At 47.8% G+C, this 19,867-nt stretch overlaps 3 protein-coding genes across 4 annotated transcripts in view; 1 reads left to right on the top strand and 2 right to left on the bottom strand.

Annotated features, from left to right (window-relative positions):
- LOC126521606 (activating signal cointegrator 1 complex subunit 3-like) overlaps window positions 1-19,867 on the top strand; it is a 414,950-nt gene that overhangs the window by 274,482 nt on the left and 120,601 nt on the right. For both annotated transcript variants that reach the window (XM_055065750.2, XM_055065751.2), the window contains one exon: window positions 2,660-2,780. In XM_055065750.2, the coding sequence (XP_054921725.1) occupies window positions 2,660-2,780 (121 nt within the window). The remainder of the gene's footprint in view (window positions 1-2,659; window positions 2,781-19,867) is intronic.
- Window positions 11,780-12,925, bottom strand: LOC140218869 (uncharacterized; the record flags this gene model as incomplete). The annotated part of the gene is made up of 1 exon (XM_072288573.1): window positions 11,780-12,925. A coding segment is annotated over one exon (1,146 nt), but the record flags the coding sequence as incomplete, so codon positions are not given.
- Window positions 12,849-14,480, bottom strand: LOC126521610 (uncharacterized). The gene has a single exon (XM_050170305.2). It carries the CDS (start codon window positions 14,444-14,446, stop codon window positions 12,929-12,931), a length of 1,518 nt encoding a protein of 505 aa, XP_050026262.1. The 5' UTR covers window positions 14,447-14,480; the 3' UTR covers window positions 12,849-12,928.

Genomic DNA, 19,867 nt, shown 5'->3' with positions numbered 1-19,867 from the left:
CAGCCACAGTGATGCCATAGTGCGAAATCACAACCTGCCGCAAGTTCTCATAGATGCCCGAGCCTGATAGAAGTCGGAGCTCCGAAAGAAGACCATCTGGTAGCTCACAACGTACATGGAGATAGGGCAAGTGTTGGTCACTCACGTTGTTGACGTAGAAGTGATTTGCGAACTGAAAAAACCAGACGGCAGAGCTGCTCGTGCAAAATTTCGGTTGTCCATGCATCCGCGGAAGGGGTGAGAAGAGAACATCGGAAGGCTCACCTGCTGCTGCTTTCGGTAAAATCTCGAATGCCGATAGCATCAGGGTTGCGGTGTTCGCTGATGGCATCACAAAGGTTCTGCTTGCGCCATTGCCATGCCTGAGAGTGTGAAATTTGCGCCTAGTGAAGCCGTTGCAGTAGGACAGCCTCTGAATCGGTGATGAGTGAGGTGCCCCCGAATGGTAAGCGTATAGCTTGCAGGAACATCCAAGGAAGGAGAGCAGCGGGGCTTAGAGTAGCAGAAAGCTCTTGCGTTTGGTCCAGTGAATTCCTTGGAAAGAGTCATCGCACAGCTGCCTTTGAGATGGCGAGGAGGGTCACGGACCAAGTAGAGATTTGATGCCGGGCCGGCATGTGCTGACGATCAGCATGGGTGGACACAGGCAATGTGGGACCACAAGACATGGCATGACGCGATGGTACAAATGGTGAGAGCTGATGTAACTGAAGCTAGAGGTGACGTAGCATGTAAGGATGGGTGCCCACAAGTCCTTATAGAAGTTGGAGCCGGGGGGGTGACAATCGCAGAGCCTGAAACCTCGTCGATACGGAAGTGGCTGTCTTGCTGGATAAACCAGATATCTCGCACGTTGTTGTAGAATTCCTGGACACCCTACAACCACGGGACGTCTGCTGGTCTGCGTAAAGCCACACCACTCTCACCTTGGTAGAGTCGCTGCGTTGATGCTGGCATGACTGGGCTCAGTCGTCCGGATCCCCAGTTTGTAGGAGGCGGCGAAGCGCGCAAATAGCTCTGTGGTGGTCATGGCTAAGAAAGTCTGGTGGCTAATTTGTGGGCGGCGGCACGAAGAGGTAGCCACCATGCCCATGGTTTAGTTAGGCCGACCAGCCTTGGCGCCACAGAATCCCGGGAGTGGCAGCTACCGTGACTGCTCAGGTTGAGCGCCCTAGCATGTTCTATTCTCACGCTACATTCACGTGAGCCATCTTTTTCGCTGGCTCTGGTGGTGATAGTTGCGCTGCTACAGTACATTTACCCTTCGAAATTCACATTTCAAGCACCATTGACAGCTAATTATTGCCTTGGCACTCTTTGGCGACACCTGGTCCTTGTGCCAATAACTTCCAATAATCAAACTATCACCTATCACTGTCATCCCTTCGTTTCTCCCTTTCCACTTGCAACAGTCGGAGTGGCCTTTGCCACGGACCGGTTTGCACTGGTGGCGCTTGCGCAGCCAGTCACGGCTGTTGCAGTCGGCAGAGTAAGCACGAGAAAGATCTCTCCAGGACAGCACTGGGTACGTACACGTTTTCCTCTCGTCCGCTGGCCTCTTTGTTAGGGTCTCTGACTTGAGCTCGTCTACGGTGCCTTTGCAGCTGTGGCACACACATCTGGTCTTGCTCCTTTTCCGAATGCTAAGCCGAAAAGTGGTGCCTAGTGCTGGCTGGATGGATGGATGGATGTACAGACGGACGGATGGGCATCCCCTTTGGAATGGGACGGTGGCTTGCGCCACCAAGCTCTTGCTATTATACTGCCTAAAGTCCTAATGCTCACAAGTGGTCATACTGCCCCGAGCAGCACTTATCGGAGGCTCCAAACCGACGGAGATTGCCTAAGATCTCATGAACAGGCCCATTGGTTATTGTGAGAGCAATCAGCATAGCTGTGGGGACTTTTCCTAGCGTTGTGTCGCAGGCAGTCATCCTCCTGCAGCGATGTGCTAGGGGTGCCCCTTTCTCTATTTTTTGTCCTTGGTGTGGGAGCTCATTGTTTACCATGCAGGCCCTGGACCGGACATTTGTGCAGTGTTGGGTGTCATCGGAGACAAATAAACAGTTTCCGCTAAATGAGGGCAATACTGTGTTTTCTTGCATGCATAGCACTCAGTGGCCCCCCTTTTACGCCCTGAGCACTTGTGCAGCGGCACGCTAGAATATGCAAAGCCACAGCCCTGTGGCTTGTTAAGCCTAAACCTGCGATAGTCGGTACTCCTGTAAGATATGAGACCCCTACAACGTCTTTACTATAACATTGGTTTAGTCGTGCACATCCTACGACATGGTCTTGTTCACACTTCCTAGTTCTGTAAACTTTCTTTTTTTTCCCTCACTTGAAGTGTATCAAACACACAACACTTGTTGCTAGTCAAAATAGTAAAATCTACGCTGCGACATGTGCACCGAGAAAACAACTTTATTTTTAAAAATTAATCTAGTTTGGTCAGTTTTGTCTCGAATGCCTCATTAATGGACACAAAATTGCAACCATATCTCATATATCGATGTATGTTGTACACTGCACCAAAAGTGCTTGTTGCTGCACCTGATCAGCTTTTTGCTGTCCCAAGACCTGTGCCAAAATGTCAAGTGGCTGTTCTGTCACCGAGTATGGTGTGATGAATTCGTTTGTTTTTTCTCTCCCTCTGCAGGTTCTGATAGCCACAGCGACCTTGGCTTGGGGGGTTAATTTCCCAGCTCATCTTGTTGTCGTAAAAGGCACCGAGTATTATGATGCCAAGGTTTCACGTTATGTGGACTTCCCCATCACCGGTACGTTGGCTGCATACAGCCCTTCTTTATTTAAGGCATGTTTTGACTAGTCATTTCAGAGCTGCCTGGCGGCACTACTGAGGCTGTATTATGAGGATAAGCTAACGAAATGGCCCTGATCAAGTTCCATTGTTGCCACATAAGCCTACTTATGCTTAAAGCGAAGCATAGTTGCTGTCTTACCTGAATGGCTTTTGAAGGGCAGTTTGAGCGCACTGTGCAGCAGCCAGTCACATATGCCATTACTGGCAACATATATGCAGGCCTAGATGCCAGGACTTTGTCTTAAGCAACTGTTTTACTGTGACAGCAGTTCAAAGCTGTATTTGTCTGTCTGTCTGTCTGTCTGTGTTTTTCATTACGTCAGACACAAAAGCCATTGGTGACACGACGTTGGCAATTAGTCACAGCTTAGGGGAAGTTTCAAGAAAGGAAAAAATAATCATCCAGCTTAGTGTGGCACGAAGCTATGAATAAAACCCAGATGGATTTTCTGTGAAGCTTCTCAACACATGACTGAGCATGTTTTGATGACCTAGGACACTGGGCTCTGCTGCTGCAAACTATGGTGCGCTGCCATGGCACTGTACTGGTGGGCCAGTAAGGCATACCCTGTCAGTAGAGCTCCAATTCTGTACATGTCCACAATGCCATGTCGTGTGCCTCCAAGCACAACTGGAGGAATGTTTTCACCGTTCAAAGCTCCGCAGTTATTTTGTCTCCTGGTGCCACACATACTTCTATCACAGATCTTGCTGCTTTGCCTTCGTTGTCTGTCTCCATAAGATGCTGGCCCCCTCTGATCTACATCAGGGGAGCTCTTGTTGGACATCATTTTCTGAATAAGGGTATTATCAGTGCTTTAAGGGAGTGTTGTGCGCTTGCAACTTGGGGTGTTTTTTACAAATGGAATAAAGCCAGTTCAACTCTTATGACGCAGGTCTCCTGCATTGGACACGAATCGTGTCGACAAATGAGTCCTTCAAGAAATCTGTCTTATTTGGTCTCATAGGGGCTTGAAACTTTCTCCAACCATTCCTTAGATGAGCATGTTATGTGAAATTGTGATGCTAGACGGGAGCAGGAATACGAAAGCACAAGTTCACCTGAAATCATTTCACATTCAAAAATTGAACCATAAGCTCCATCATAACTTTTTTGTCTCTTTTAATGCAAAGCATTCTTTGCCTGATTCTTAACACTTTGCAGCTGGTAGGTAGGTAGGTATGTTCCTGTATTGCCTCGTTTTAATAATAAGAAAATAATGTGTGACAGACGGTAGAATCGAACCTCAGTTGTGGAGTACATCAGCCCGGCACTCTAACCACTAAGCCACAATAACATGCCTGCTTCTCTCATTCCAAAGGCAGCCAGCTCTTTGAAACGCTCGGCGTATGCCACTTTCTTGTCTTCTTTCATTGTGACAGATTGTGCTTTAAGTTGCCATGTTATAGACTGCACCACCTCTCGGACCGGCCTACTCACCCCAGCACTTTCCTCGTAGCAGTTTGTCACATAGAAACGGTGCGGCATTGTACCAACTTCATAATTGCCCAAGTTAATCATGTTTTAACATTTCTTTGCCTGAGCTCAAATGCCATCCTCTACTAAATTTCAGCAAACACGTTGGTTCATCTGGCAACGGTTTATAGAACCCTAAACAATGCTGGATAATGTAACATCGATAGCATAACATAGATTCCCACTGTGCGTGGTATCTGCACAAATTTTTCTTGGAGGGGGGAGGGGGGGAGGGGAGCAGAATTGTCTAGGTTTATTTCCTTTTTATTTGTTTATGTGTTTGGCAACTCTTGGCTGTATTATATCTTACCAACTAGCATGCACATATTTACCATACGTGCATATATCTCATTTTTACTCGCATTTACTGAGAGGTAGCATACGAGGGTCTATTGGCCAGTTGCCCCATCCCAAGTTCACATAGGTCATCTGTGGTTGAAAGGATGTCCCACATTTGCTTACATTCTCAGGGCTAATCCTGTACTTGTAGACAAATACTCAAGAAAGTAGGCAGGAGGATGTCGCTGCGGTAGCTTAATTGGTAAAGCGCCATACGTGTAATGTGAATGACGTGGGTTCGGCTCACACCAGCCGCAAGTTATTTTTTGTGCACTTTGTGGGGATGCGTGACTCTCATGCGTCTCCGACCACTCCGGTCAATCACTCCGACCGCCGCGGTCGGCGTGGTTGAAGCGCCATACGAGAGATGGCGCAAGTGTTGCGCTGCTGACACCGCCTACAGGCGGGGCTACTTGGGCACGGGAAAGGAAGGCTCGCTCTCTTGGGTGGTGGGCCGGCGAACGCGGTGGACGTCCCGCACATGCGCCAATCTATGCTTCTGCGAGACGTCTCGTGTGGCCGCCTTCGAACGTGCCACCGTTTGCGTGACTGTACGCGCGAACGACCAGGCGTTGGGATCCAGCATGGGGCGAACATATTCGCTCGTTATCCGGTCGTGGTGAGTCGGACTTCTAGATTTGTCGCGCGCCCATCGGCATGTTTTGTGGATAGAAACTCGGCTAGCAGGCATTGATCTATGAAAGGTGCAATAAATGCCCTTGTGATCGTTTGCACTACTCTGTTGTCGTTCCTTTGTCCCGAAAGTACGGATGAGAGACCCCACATCTGGCGCCCAATGTGGGGCTCTTGGGGCGTCGAATGATAGATGTAACAGCCCTGTTTCCTTCGAGACCTTTGTTTGAACCGAAGCGTAGGCCTAGCGTGGATTTTGATCGCTAGCGTTGGCGGCGTGCTTTCTTGAGCGAGGCGACGGCGGCTGTAGTGTGTTTGAACATGTCAACAAGCTAAGCCTTTTCGCAAGTGCTTTTTTTAATGACATTCGTCGGTACGAGAGCCACGTGTTCTGCATCCTGGGAGGCGAGGCTTAGCGCCCGCGAAGCATTGGCAAGCCTGAAGCAAGTGAGTACGGAAGCCTCGTGGGTGGTCCGAATTTCTTATGTAAATAGCTTCTTCTATCTCTTTGACTCTGATGAAGTCACGGCTCTGGGAACCGGGTGGCCATGGGCCACGGGTGCCACTACGGGCTGACTGGTATTGCAGCCTGGCACCGGGCGCTCCGACACCGTCTGGGACGGTGGGTGCTGTCAACTCGGATGCTGTGTGCACAGAGCGGAGTAGGACCACCTCACAGAGCTGACGTCTCCTCGCGGCTGCCTGTGTTGCGCTCATTTTGGGTGTTGTTTTTGGATGTCGGTTGTTGTCAGGGTAGCGACGCTTTAGGCCTAAGGCTTTACGAAGCTGCCTGTCGCACGTGGAGGGACACAACCTGGTGGGCCGTGGCATTGAGGCGTTGCAATTTGCTTCCCTCATTCTATTTAGCCTCGCACGAATTAAAATTACTCGTTCGACTCAAGAAAGCGAGCTTCGTTCACGTGAACTTAGCATCTGAGTAGCTGCTCGATCTTTTGCCAGCCGAGTTGAACATCGTACCACGTGGGCGATGCGCATGCAGAATTCCTCTCCCTTGCACTACTTTAGTGTTTGCCGAGTGTGTTGAGTGTACGCAGCATGATTGGAGTCACCCCTGGCTTGCTGTCACCTGCACATCGTCTGCGCTGCTGCCCCGGACTACGATCGAGTCACCCCGGGCGATGGTGACGCTGTGGCCAGTTCGGCGCAGCGACTTCGGCGGCCTCCTGCATCCAGCTCACAACCCTCGGCGGCGGACAAAAGAGCCGGCGGTCACCGACAGCTACGGCGGCTTTTGCCAGCAGGGCGTGTTGGCGCGAGCGACGCTTGCTCGTACCAACTACTGCGTCGTCGTTTCCGGAGTCCTGGCCTGGAATCGTGCCGTCGAGTCTGCAAAGCTGCTGCTGTGACCGGCGGACGCCAGCGGTGTACCCAGGGACAATGTCGGCTCGCATGCTATGGACATTTCCTCGGCGCGGCCACTGTTGAATGTTCTACCTTGTTCGCGAAGCACACGTTGATGTTAGACCGTGGGACATGTTTCGCCGGAATATGTAGTGATTTAAGGTTGGGGGGATGTGGGGATGCGTGACTCTCATGCGTCCCCGACCACTCCGGCCAGCCACTCCGACCGTGGTGGTCGGAGTGGTTGAAGCGCTGTACGAGAGATGGCGCGAGTGTTGCGCTGCTGACGCCGCCTACAGGCGGGGCTACTTTGGCGCAGGAAATGAAGGCTCGCTCTCTTGGGTGGCGGACGTCCCGCGCGTGCGCCGATCCATGCTTCTGCGAGACCGTCTCGTGTGGCCACCTTTGAACGCGCCACCGTTCGCGTGACCGTACACGTGAACGACTAGGCGTTGGGATCCAGAGAGTGAGAGAGAGAATCAACTTTTGAACTCAGCGCTTAGTGACGGTTGGTGCTCGCTGGCACCAGATGGGGTGGAACCTTATTCTCAGGTCCCATATGCGTCCAGCAGTTCCTGGCCCCTAGCCGCCAGCGCGAGCTGGGTCGGTAGGTCGGGGCTTGGCAACAAGGTCTCCCATCGCTCAGGGGGGTTGGGGCTGGGGAGGGTGGGGGGGGGGGTAGGGATGGTGGGGGGTTTTTGAGCTTAGTGCACTCTGCAATGATGTGTGCTAGAGTGCCTTTTGACCGTCTGCAAAAAGGGCATAAAGTGTCATGCTCTGTTGGGAACATCTTGTGCAAGAGCACGGGATGCGCTAGCGACCCCGCTTGCGTGCGTCGCAAGATCGTTTGCTGCTGTCGGCTGAGTTGCGGATGCGGACGGGGAAGCCTACATCTGCCACTTCTGTACATTTGCGTGATTTCTTTGTAGCTTGTCACGGGGTGCGGTAGCTCTGGCTCGTCCTCGGCCCGGATTGACAGTTCTCGGGCATAGTGGTCGGCGAGTGCGTTGCCTTCCACTTGCGAGTGAGCCGGGACCCACACGAGCTCAACGGCCCGTCCTGGTGATTTGCATTTGGTGAGGATCGCTAGTGCCGCGGGAGAGATGTTCCCCTTGCGGTAGCTTGCGTAGGCGGTCTGGGAGTCTGTGACCACGGTCCTCACTCCCGGTTGTGCGAGTGCGAGGGCCACGGCCACTTCTTCTGCTTCGGCTATATTCGTCGTCCGTATCGACGCGCCTGTGACCAGTTTATCGATGGTGGTGACGACCGCCGTTGCTCTGGTTCCGTGCTTGGGAAGCGAGGCATCCGCGTAGAGAACCTCTGGGTCCTTTTCCAGCTGTCGAGCCATTGCCTTGGCCCGCGCAGAGCGTCTCTCGTCGTTCCTCCCCGGCTGCATGTTCCGGGGGAGAGGCTTCGTCTTAATAATGTCTCTCCACGTTGTGGGGAGTGGCTCCGTTGTCGGCTGCTGTTCAATTTGCCATCCTATCTTGCGTAGGACGGCCCGAACGTGCTCTGTCCTGCTCAGCCTCACTCTCTGGTGGGATAGGTGTGCTTCCACCAGCTCTTCCACCGTGTTGTGGGCACCCATTTCCAGCAGCTTCTGCGTTGACGAGTAGACTGGGATGCCCATCGCGAGTTTCACTGCTTTCCTTATCGTCGTGTTCAGCGTCTCGCGGTTCACCTTCGCAAGCTGGAGGTACGGGGCGGAGTACGTTACGCGTGACACGACGAATGCCTGCACCAGGCGCAGTGCGTCTTCTTCTTTGATTCCTCTGTTCCGGTTGGTGACTCTCCGGATCATGCTCAGGACTTGCTCCGATGTGGTCTTGATTTTGTTGACGGCTGCGTGCGCCTTGCCGTCGCTGCGCAACAGAAGGCCCAGTATCCGGATCTGCTGCGTTGGTTTGATCACTGTGCCGTCGATGGTGATGATTATGTTTGGCGGTGGCTCTTTCTTCGGTCTTCCGGGCTGTACCATGAGCAGCTCCGATTTCTGTGGAGCGCAGCTCAGGCCGCAGGTCGTGGCATACTCGTGGACGGTCGTTGCCGCTCTCTGCAGGGCTTCCTCCGCCCAGGCGTCGGACCCCGCGCGGTTCGTCCACACCGTTATATCGTCGGCATAGAACGCGTGGTCCACGCCCTCGATCTGATTGAGTAGTTCGGGCAGGGGCAGGAGTGCTAGGTTGAAAAGCAGAGGCGACAGGACAGACCCCTGTGGGGTACCCCTGTCTCCGAGCTCCACAGGCTCTGACCGTTCATTTCCTATCCGGGTAGTTGCTGTTCTATTGGTTAGGAAATCTTTAATATAGCCGTAGGTCTTGCGGCCACAACCCGTCTTGCGCAGGTTCTCGAGCATGCTGGCGTGGGACACGTTGTCGAAGGCCCCTTTCAGGTCCAAAGCCAGTATACCCCGGGGCGCGTGCCTCGTTGCTCTTTTAATCACTAATTCGTGTAATTGGATCAGGACGTCTTGGGTGCTCAGGTGCTGGCGGAATCCATACATGGTCGCTGGCATCTGATTTGTCTCGTCCAGGTGTGCTTGAAGTCTTCTGAGAACCATGCGTTCCATGACCTTGCCCACACAGGACGTGAGCGAGATAGGGCGCATGTTCTCGATCGTCAGAGGTTTGCCGGGTTTAGGTATGAACCGTACCTCGGCCTCTTTCCATTCTGCGGGCAACTTCAAGCTTTCCCAGGTTCTGTTGATGTGACCCAGGAGCCCGTGTGCCGCCGCATCACTCATGTTATTGAGCAGCTTGTATGTAATGGCATCCGTTCCGGGTGCGCTCGTCTTATTACTCTCGTCTATGGCTGTTAATAACTCCGTGATGGTGAACGGTTCATCCAATGCCGGATTTTCCGGTCCCCCGTACTCGTCCGGGATCCAGCATGGGGCGAACATATTCGCTCGCTATCCGGTTGCGCTGAGTCGGACTTCTAGATTTGTTGCGCGCCCATCGGCATGTTTTGTGGATAGCAACTCGGCTAGCAGGCATTGATCTATGAAAGGTGCAATAAATGCCCTTGTGATCGTTTGCACTACTGTGTTGACGTTCCTTTGTCCCAAGAGCACGGAGGAGAACCCCACAACTTTCATTTCCTTTTTCTTATTATTTCTATATTTAAATTAAAACAAAACAGTGAATTTCCATTACACTTTCTTTGGCTCCATTGTCTGCTTTCTTTATATGGTTGTAAAACACAAGATTGAGCACCTCGGTTCCCCTTATTTTTCTCATTGCTTGTCTCATGTGTGCTTTAAAATGTAATTTATTTATTTATTTATTTACAAAGTACCTACATCGCCACAAAGGCATTACGTAGGGGGGAACAAAATACAACCAGTAATACAGAGAAGCTTTCGGACAGATATACTGACAAACAGAATCACTACAATAACTGTTAGAGAAAGGCGTACAAGTAACGTGAAACAAGCAAGTTCCAAGATATATAACACATACATTTGTTTTACAAGAGCGCCGTCACAGCATTGAATAGAATAGTTCGTTATTTGACACATTTACTATATGATTTGATAAACTGTTCCATTGTCTAATTGTTTTGGGGAAAAAAGAGTAGTAAAAAGTGTTTGTTCTGCAGTTATAGGCTGAGATCTTTTTGTTGTTATCACAGCGACTCGATATATAATCTGGTTCCAGGAGATAGTTATAGCGATTAATACCTGTCTGATTATTATATATTCGGTGCAATAGTTTAAGCCTTAACTTCTGCCTACGCATATGTAGTAGATCCCATCCTAAAGTGGCCTTCATTTCGGAAATGCTAGAGTACGGGCTGTAATTATTGCAAACAAACCTTGCTGCTTGGTTCTGTAGTTTTTCCAGTCTATTGATGAGGTAATCTTGATAGGGATCCCATATTACACAAGCATAATCAAGTATTGTTCTAACATGTAAGAAGTATAAAGTTTCTTTAACTTCGCGTGTTGCCTGTTTAAAATTTCTGCGAATAAAATGTAACATCCTGCTAGCTTTTGCTATGACAGTGTCAATCTGTTTATGCCAAGTGAGTGATTCGGTAAAATAGACTCCTAAATACTTATATTCCGACTGTACGTCGATAAGCGTGCCATTGATGTTATATCGTTGCTGAAATTTGGATAATTTTTTGGAAAAACTTACGCTACTGCACTTTTTTATATTTAAGTTCATGTTCCATTTTTTACACCAGATCGCTACCTTATCTAAATCTGTTTGCAATGTATCTATGTCATCTTCAGTGGTAATTTCTCTGTAAATCACACAGTCATCAGCAAATAGTTTTATGGGTGATGTAATTAGTTCGACAATGTCATTTATGTAGATTAAAAATAGCAAGGGCCCTAGTACGCTTCCCTGAGGAACGCCCGAAGAAACAGTTATTGGTGAAGATGCAACGTTGTTTAAGACAACAGACTGGGTTCTTCCGTTTAGGTAGTTGCGTATCCAATTTTGAACGTTTTCGTTTATATATAATGCAGCGAGCTTTACATCTAGGAGCTTATGGGACACAATATCGAAAGCTTTTTGAAAATCAATAAAAACGGCGTCTACCTGACTATTGTTATCAATGGTTTTAGATAACAAGTGCTGGAATTCTATTAGTTGTGTGTTGCAGGAATAGCCTTTTCGGAATCCGTGCTGGGAAGGTGTAAAAAAAGCGTTTGAGTCAAGGAATGCAGATATGTTACTATATAAAATGTGTTCGAATATTTTGCAACATATTGACGTTAGTGAAATCGGCCTATAGTTTTCTGTGAGTTTTCTGTCGCCCGATTTAAAAACAGGTGTCACGCTTGCCGTTTTCCAATCTTGGGGAATGAGGCCTGTTTCAAGGGAAAGCTTATAAATGATCGTTAAATACGGAGAAATGATACCATGACACTCTTTAAGGACTACTGGCGATATTCCATCAGGTCCAATTGCTTTTGTGTCATCTAAATGCCGTAATAAAGAGTCGACGCCACTAACATCAAATTCAATATCTGGCATCATATCGCCTCGATTGGCGTTGTTCAAAAGCGAAGTCTCCCCAGCAGGTAATAGCGAAAACACAGATTGGAAGTACTTGTTGAAGCATTCCGCCCTCTGATAGTCCGACGTCACGGTTTTGCCGTCAACAGTTAAAGATGGTATCGATATGTCTTATTTTCGATTTTGTTTTACATATTTCCAAAAAGATTTTGGGTTTTCTCTCAAGTCCTTGTTTAATTTAACAAAGAAGGTATCTTTGGCAGCTTTAATTGTTGCTTTCAATAGCTTATTTATCTCTTGCAAGCGTTTCTGATTTGCCAGACTGGTGTCGGCAGAAAATGTTTTATACGTTTGTCTTGCTTTCCTTACAAGTTTACGTATTTCTACGTTAAACCAAGGTTTTTGTTTTTTTCGTTGCCGCAGGTACCTGCATGGAACATGACTTTCGACTAGTTCAAGTATTTTGTCCCGAAATGCTGACCACAAAGTTAACGGACAGCGTGCATTTGACATATATTGGAAAGTAGGAAAGAAATTTTCAAGTTCGGTCCTGATAGCAGCATAGTCTCCTCTGTCGTAGCTGTACACTTTTCTTTGCGGAATTTGCGCCATCCGTACTCGCTGTATGTTAAGCTCTATGACAACTGCCCTGTGGTCACTAATACCTGGGCAAACAGTAACTTTTGATATTATGTTCGGCTCATTGCAAAGTACTAAGTCTAGAATTGCATTTTCTCGCGTAGGTTCCAGTACGTACTGCTGCAATCCATTTAATCCGAGCAGTTCTTCGAACTCTGTGTAAATACGGGACCTATTGCCAGCCACACATCCAGCATTCCAGTTGAAGTCAGGCAAATTGAAATCCCCCCCTAGAAGTACGCTATTAGGCAGGAGAGAGAGCATCTCAGACAGCAATCCGAATGAGCCGCTGCTGCCGGGTGGACGGTAGAATGTCCCGTAGACTACATTGTTTCCGTTAGGCAATTTCACAAGGCACCAGACAGACTCAGAATCGTTTTCAAATAAAATTTGTGTACTTGACAATGCATTTGATATCAAAAGGAATACTCCCCCGCCTTGTCCATGCCTATCTTTCCGATAGACAGTAAAACCAGGCGGAAAGATTTCTACATCAGGTATATCCTTGTTTAACCATGATTCGGTGCCCATCACAATCTGAGGTTTAACAGTGGCTACTAAAGACATGAAGTTATCGACTTTGTTCCTTATGCTGCGACAATTCACAAGCAGGACAGAGAGCCGTTCAGGCTGCGAGCAACGTGCTGAGTTATCTTTCGGAGGAACGGAATTCGGAATGCGTCATTTGCCTCTGTCCAGTCGCGCATGCGCCTGAAGTGGAACTGGCATCCGCATATCGCTATCCCAAACAAACGTTTGCCCATTGATGATCAATTTATCATAACTCAAGCGAACACGATTTTCTTTGTTCTCTCTTTTTTCTTTCGCATAATTCCAAAGCTGACGTCTTTTTTCTTGTACGGCTCGGCTGAAATCTTCAGAGATGCTGTACGAAGTGCCTTTTAGTCTGCAAGCGTTTTTAAAGACATTTTCTCTAGCCTTCCACCTTGAAAAGCATGCTACTATGGGCCGGTTTTTGCCTTCTCTGAAAACGCCTACGCGATGAGCCCGTTCAACCGAAATATCATCAAGTTTCATCACATCTTTGCATATTCCACTTATTAGTTTTTCAGACGCCTCCCACGTCTCGTTATGCTCCCTGTCAGGCAACCCGAAAAAGACCAGATTCTGTCTACGGCTTCTATTCTCCAAGTCGTCTAGTTTAGCCATAAATTTATCTTCCATTTTTTCCACCCGAGCAATACGACTTTCTACATTGTTTGTCTTCTCTATTAAGCCCGTAATTTTGGATTCTAATTCACATTGTCTTGTTGTAATTTCCGTTAACTTCGCAAGCACAGTTTCCTGGCCTGTTTTCATTTCTAAGAGAATCCTTTCAATGTTTGTCATTTGGTCACGTTCAACTGCATTCATGGGCCCTGGATTTAGTTCTACATCCCCCGATAGGAGCAGTAAGATTTGGGAAAGCGTCAGGCAGCCGTCGTAGAGAGAGAATAGTAGAGCATCAACGAAGCACAGGCTGGCATGTTCAAGACACTCAATCATTTGTCGCTTGCTAATGGGGCACGACACTCTTAAAAGCATAACATTGCTAGAGCGATAACACTTAGTTCCATTTAGGTAACTGACCTGGTACATGAAGAAGCGTGAGTTTGTGCCGAAAAGAGCGTCGTGCCCCAGTCGCTCTAGGCTTGGCTGGTCCTTTATATGGCCAGCGCGCAGCGGAACCGGAAAGGTTCCCCGATGCGCAGATTCCACTTCGGTGCGTCGGAGATCGTACACGATTTCCAGCAAATAATCTTGCGGACCGTGTAAGACATGAGCAGATGATTGCAGATCCGTTGTAGCAGCATCTGGCCAAGGTTCGGTGAAGCCATGTTCCACCGCGAAGTCGGCGTTCGCCACGACAGCGAAGAATCCGAGCAGCACCTGGTACATGAAGAAGCGTGAGTTTGTGCCGAAAAGAGCGTCGTGCCCCAGTCGCTCTAGGCTTGGCTGGTCCTTTATATGGCCAGCGCGCAGCGGAACCGGAAAGGTTCCCCGATGCGCAGATTCCACTTCGGTGCGTCGGAGATCGTACACGATTTCCAGCAAATAATCTTGCGGACCGTGTAAGACATGAGCAGATGATTGCAGATCCGTTGTAGCAGCATCTGGCCAAGGTTCGGTGAAGCCATGTTCCACCGCGAAGTCGGCGTTCGCCACGACAGCGAAGAATCCGAGCAGCACCTGGTACATGAAGAAGCGTGAGTTTGTGCCGAAAAGAGCGTCGTGCCCCCACTGAAGTAGTTGTGGAATTTGTAATTGAGTGGAAAACGAAGGCTTCATTAGCCGCACGCTGTTGTTGTTGGCATTAGGCCTGCCTTGTGTGGAACATTTTCTGCACATAATAAAAACGTGCTGTGTTCATTGGTTCATTGCCTATGCAGCCCTTGCACACATTGAATGTAAGTGCACTGTTGTTCGTGCTGTTTGACATGAATGTCTGGCATGTGCCCGCTGATCACTGCTCGTCGCAGGAAGTGTATTACGATAAATGCAATGTCTGATTGACAAAAAAGTTATTTACCCTGGGAAAGCACTATCAACAATTGTAATTATGGCAGCAGTCAAGTGTGGTTCATTTCTTCACCACGAGTTACAATAACCTTGCCATGCCAGGCCATGCATCGTATCGGTTGATTTACATGACCTGTCGCATAGTTTGGGAAACTGATTTGTGAACACTTCTGATGCATATTTTTATGTATCTTTTTCTTTCTCTCTCTGGGTCAGCCAGCTTATTAAAGGGAATATTTGTTTGCCTCTTCCTTCGACATTTCCACTGCTGCTGCTGCTGTTGCTATCTTGTGCACCACTGGCCGTGGTTGCTTAGTGGCTATGGTGCTGGGCTGCTAAGCACGAGGTCAAGGGATCGAATCCCGGCCACGGTGACTGCATTTCGATGGGGGCGAAATGCCAAAACACCCATATACTTAAATTTGGGTGCATGCTAAAGAAGCCAAGGTGGTTCAAATTTCCAGAGTCCCCCACTTTCGCGTGCCTCATAATCAGATCGTGGTTCTGGCACGTAAAACCCCGTAATTTAATTTGGCATAGTGAAATCGTTCAGGGTCTGTATATACATGGAAGGAGCACAGCAGAGAGGAAAGGCAGCACGAGAAACTTGTTTGGTATTTTCCACTGTGCCACCACAATGCTCTGTGGAGCTGCCTGGGCATCGCTAGAATACCCTCTGGAAGGCTGTAATTATCTGTGACACCCCACATAATCATTGCGGAAACTGAAGCGTTTACCTTTGTACTAACCTAACTAACATTTGTGCTAAGTCCAGATGGGAACAACAAAAAGCAGTTGTAAGGATTTATAATGCAAAGAAGGAGTAAGGCGTGCCGACACGGACACAAGAGAAGAGAAGTGGACAACACGAACGCCTACTATAAACTGAAGGAAGCATTGAGACAAAAAAAAGAAAGAAGACACGAAACTCATCTGCGCGTGCTCTGGAATGGTAGCACCACGTGTCAATCGGGTACATGTGCCAGTCTACGTGAGAGGTAACTGTAACAATTGAATAATCAGATTAACATGTCTGATCCTGTCCAACCATTCGTTAATTGCTTTGTGAGCATAAACTTAGACCAGTAATATCAGACAAGGCAGGTTATTTCATAATTATGCCAGATGACGTGTTTTCAAAAAAAGCTATATCAGCTATAGAAAATAATTTTCAGCCAGCAAAACTCAAGCCTTTGGCAGTTAAGCAATGTGCAGTTGACCTCCTGTCAAGACATAATCTAGATAGCCTTGTCCTTTTCATGCTATTGCGTCAGAGAAAGGGGCATGGCAAGTCTGTGTGGCTAGTTACCTGCAGAACTGGTTAGCATCACTAGTTTTTTCAGACCCCTTTTGCTTGCGTAATTTTCAGGCATTAGTTCAATTTCTGACAGAGAAATATCCTGGTGATTGTGCAGCTTTTAGTATGGATATTGAAGACTTGTATTATTCCTTGCTGCATGATGGGTTGTTAAACTCCGTAAATGAGTGCATCAAAGAACAAGTGCAAGAGTTGCCTTTTATAGACAGATGTGATGTTTCCACAGATGCTTTTCTAGAAATTCTTTCAATGTACCTAAAGTTGATGCTGGTTGGGTGGAGAGATAGCGTGTTTCTGCAGAAATCAGGAATTTGTATTGGTTCAAAGGTTGCTCCTATTCTTCTTAGTGATATTTACCTGAGTAAGATTGACAGCTGCTTAGAGAAGGCCTTGGGTGATTGTGTTATTAAGGTATTTCGTTACGTTGATGATTACCTGATTTCCTACAATAGGGATGAATTTGTTTCCGCTGCTACCTCAGTAAGTGAGCAATTTAAACTTAATAGAGGAGGATTAAAGTTTACCAAGGAATTTCCTCAGAGACGCGTAATACAGTTTCTAGACATTTCCTTGGTCTTCGAACAAAACCGTATGTGTTGGCAGTACTCCCCTAGATCTTCGTAGCCATTGTTAAACTTCCAATCCAAGCATTCCAAAGTAGTAAAAACCGGAATTGCCATGTCGTGCCTTTAGTCTTACCAGATTGTGCATGCACAAAATGAGTGCCAGTTTTAATGCACAGGTTTGGCACCTATTACAAGCAGGTTATCCTAGCGTAGCAGTGGCCACTGTGGCTGAACGCCTAAAGAAGTCAATTTCGAGGGGGGTGGACGTGATTACAGAAGGAAGTAATAGCAAAAAAAGAGTAGTGGCTATTCCTTACATTGATTCAGTATCGCACAGGCTGAAAAAAAGTTGCAAGTAGATATGGTGTTAATGTTGTTTTCACTGCTCCCAATAAGGTAGGTAAGATATGCGCAGCCGTGCAGAGGAAAAAGGAGCAGGTGAAAGGCAAAAAAGGAACAGATATTTGTCCAGTGAAGCACATCAAGAACAACAATTTTACTGACTGTCGTATGGGTGTCGTATATAAAGTTCCCTTTCGCGGTGGCCATTTATACGTAGGGCAAACGGGGCGGTGTATCAATCAGAGAGTAATGGAAATTAAAAGGTTGTTAACCAGTGGATCGCCTTCTAATATTTCCTTACATTGCCAAGACTGCCAAGATTGTAATTGCTTGCCCGAGTTGGATGAAGGCGCGATACTGTACAGGCATAGGAATGAAGATACACGTCTTATGGTCTAGGCATGGCATATAAATAATGGTGGAAGTGCGTGCATGAGTCAGCCTTCAGTTATCTTACATAAAGAAGAGATCAAATGCCTTAACAATTACCTCCCACATAGACCGGCACGTGTACCTGATTGACACGTGGTTCTACCATTCCAGAGCATGCGCCGATGAGTTTTGTGTCTTCTTTCTTTTTTTTGCCTCAGTGCTGCCTTCAGTTGATAGACGCCGTTCGTGTTGTCCACTTCTCTTGTATTCGTGTCTCCATGGGGGAGCTAAATATAATTGCAGAGAGGAGCTGGGGAGAGGAGGTAGAAAATGGGTAGAACCGACGCAGTCATAAAATGTGCGACCAACAGCCTTGCCAGTCTTCCCTCACAGCTTGCCATACATGGCTGGAGGGCAAGAGAGGGAAAAGGCAACATAAGAAGGCAAGGAAATGCTACTAATCGAGCTTCTTCTTCTCGCAGTGCCCGCCTGCTCCGTTTATTCGTCTTTTTCTACATACTCTCGCCCCCTAGTAGCATTGTCCAATTCAAGCTTGTACGATTTCTGCACTGGCCTTTTTATAAGCTTGCCATCTTGAGCTTTCACACGGCAGGCTCAGATTATTCCATCTTGACCAGGGAAGACGTCCACGACTCGTCCCAGTGGCCAAATACCTCTAGAGATGTTACGTTCCTCAATGAGTACTACATCATCTACTTGTAGACTGCTACTAGGATGCTATGGGTAGAGGTGAAGTGCCCACAGCTCGAGGAGGTATTCTTTCTTCCATCGGATCCACAGGTGGTCCACGAACTTCTTGTTGAGGTCACGTCGCATAGCCTGTGTACTTCAAGCTTCGTCGTCACTGTTGGTTCGCTCTGTAGAGGCAAGAAATGAGCTCCCGATCAGAAAATGAGCAGGACATAGTGGAGAGGGCTCTCTAGCATCCGTATACGTATTGGTTAGGGGTCTAGAATTAATAACTGCCTCTACCTCCAGCAGTGCAGTCTCAGTTTGTTTGCTGTTGAGCTTGCTCTTTCCCAGCACTTTGCGTAAAAATGACTTGACTAATCAGATAAGTCTCTCCCACCATCCGCCCCACCAAGGCGCACCTGGCATAATAAATTTCCATTCTATGCGATGCGTCAAGAGCAAAGATGCAAATGGAGAGCTCTTCATGGTGTTCCAAATGACCCGTAGGTCTCGTGATGCTCTCTTTAATGCGAGAGCATTATTGGGGTACGGTGTTTCGGGCACTTCTTTATGAGCCAAAAACCTACGAAACGCTAGTAAGAAGGAGCTTGTAGAGATTCCACTCGTCAATTCAAGGTTTACAGCTCTCGTGGTTGCACATGTGAACAACAGAATATAAGCTTTGTATGTAACTCCATCAGTCTCATGTTGCTTTACATATAGTGGGCCTGCAAAGTCTAATCACACAATTTCAAACGGCCGTGAAGTGAGAAGCCTGTCTTCAGTCATTCAAATTGCACCCTTACAGGTTTGCTGTTGTATTTTTTGCAGAGAAAGCAAGCATTGATGATCCGTTTAACTTCTTGTCGAGCACGTATAACCCAGTAACGCTGTCGAATCTGCATCGTTGTGCTTGCCACAACGCCATGTGAAAGTCTACAGTGAGCCTCAGTAATAACTAAGGCCGTGAAGGGATGCCTTTACAGTAGAATAACCGGGTGCTTTTCGTCATACGTAGCGTTCATCCTTTCAAGTTGGCCACCAAGTTGAAGCTGCCCACTGTGATCAAGGTAAGGGTGAAGATTGCGCAGTACGGAGTGTTTCTGGACAGTGTCTCTAAGCCGAAGGTGTTCAATGTCATTCATGAATACTTCTAGCTGGACACGACAGATCCAGAACATTTCAGCCTCGTTTAGCTCCTCTGTCGAAATAATTCCACCGAGCGACGTTTGAATACGACGACATCAATCCACAAATTGAAATACCCAGGCAGTGATGTGCAGGAGCTTCTGTAGGTTGCCAAACTTCCTCAAGTCAATCGCGGTGTCCACTATTCTCAGCGCTTTAAGAAGTACATGTTACGTGTCACAATCTGACTGTTCGTAGATCGGTGTGCTCTTGTCCGAGTCTGTAGGCCAGGTCGATCTTGGCTGGGATAACCATCCGGGTCCCCTCCACCAGCTGCGACATGTACGTAGAATCTTTAAACATACGCCCCTAGTCAATAAATCTGACAGGTTATCTTCTCCTGGGCAGTAACGCCATAGCAGTGGGTCAGCAAATGCTGCGATTTCAGTCACTGTGTGCTTTACAAACTGACCCAACTTGTTACGGTCACCCCTGATCCAGCTCGGTGTGATCGTTGAGTCTGTCCACATGACACAGGGAAAATGCGTTGAATCCCACGATGAGCGGATGTATTTTAATAATATGGCTCCTACTACCGCAGCCATAAGCTCGAGCTTCGGCAGTGTTAAAATCTTGGTAGGTGCTACTCAAGACTTCACTACTATTAGTGATGTAGCTGTA

The sequence above is a fragment of the Dermacentor andersoni genome, chromosome 6 (genome assembly GCF_023375885.2).
Source record: "Dermacentor andersoni chromosome 6, qqDerAnde1_hic_scaffold, whole genome shotgun sequence".
NCBI lineage: Eukaryota > Metazoa > Arthropoda > Arachnida > Ixodida > Ixodidae > Dermacentor > Dermacentor andersoni.
This window is presented reverse-complemented; position numbering and strand designations above follow the sequence as displayed.

Excerpts from the sequence above, each read along its gene's own strand:
- LOC126521610 (XM_050170305.2), bottom strand. The coding sequence starts at position 14,446 with ATGTACCAGGTGCTGCTCGGATTCTTCGCTGTCGTGGCGAACGCCGAC.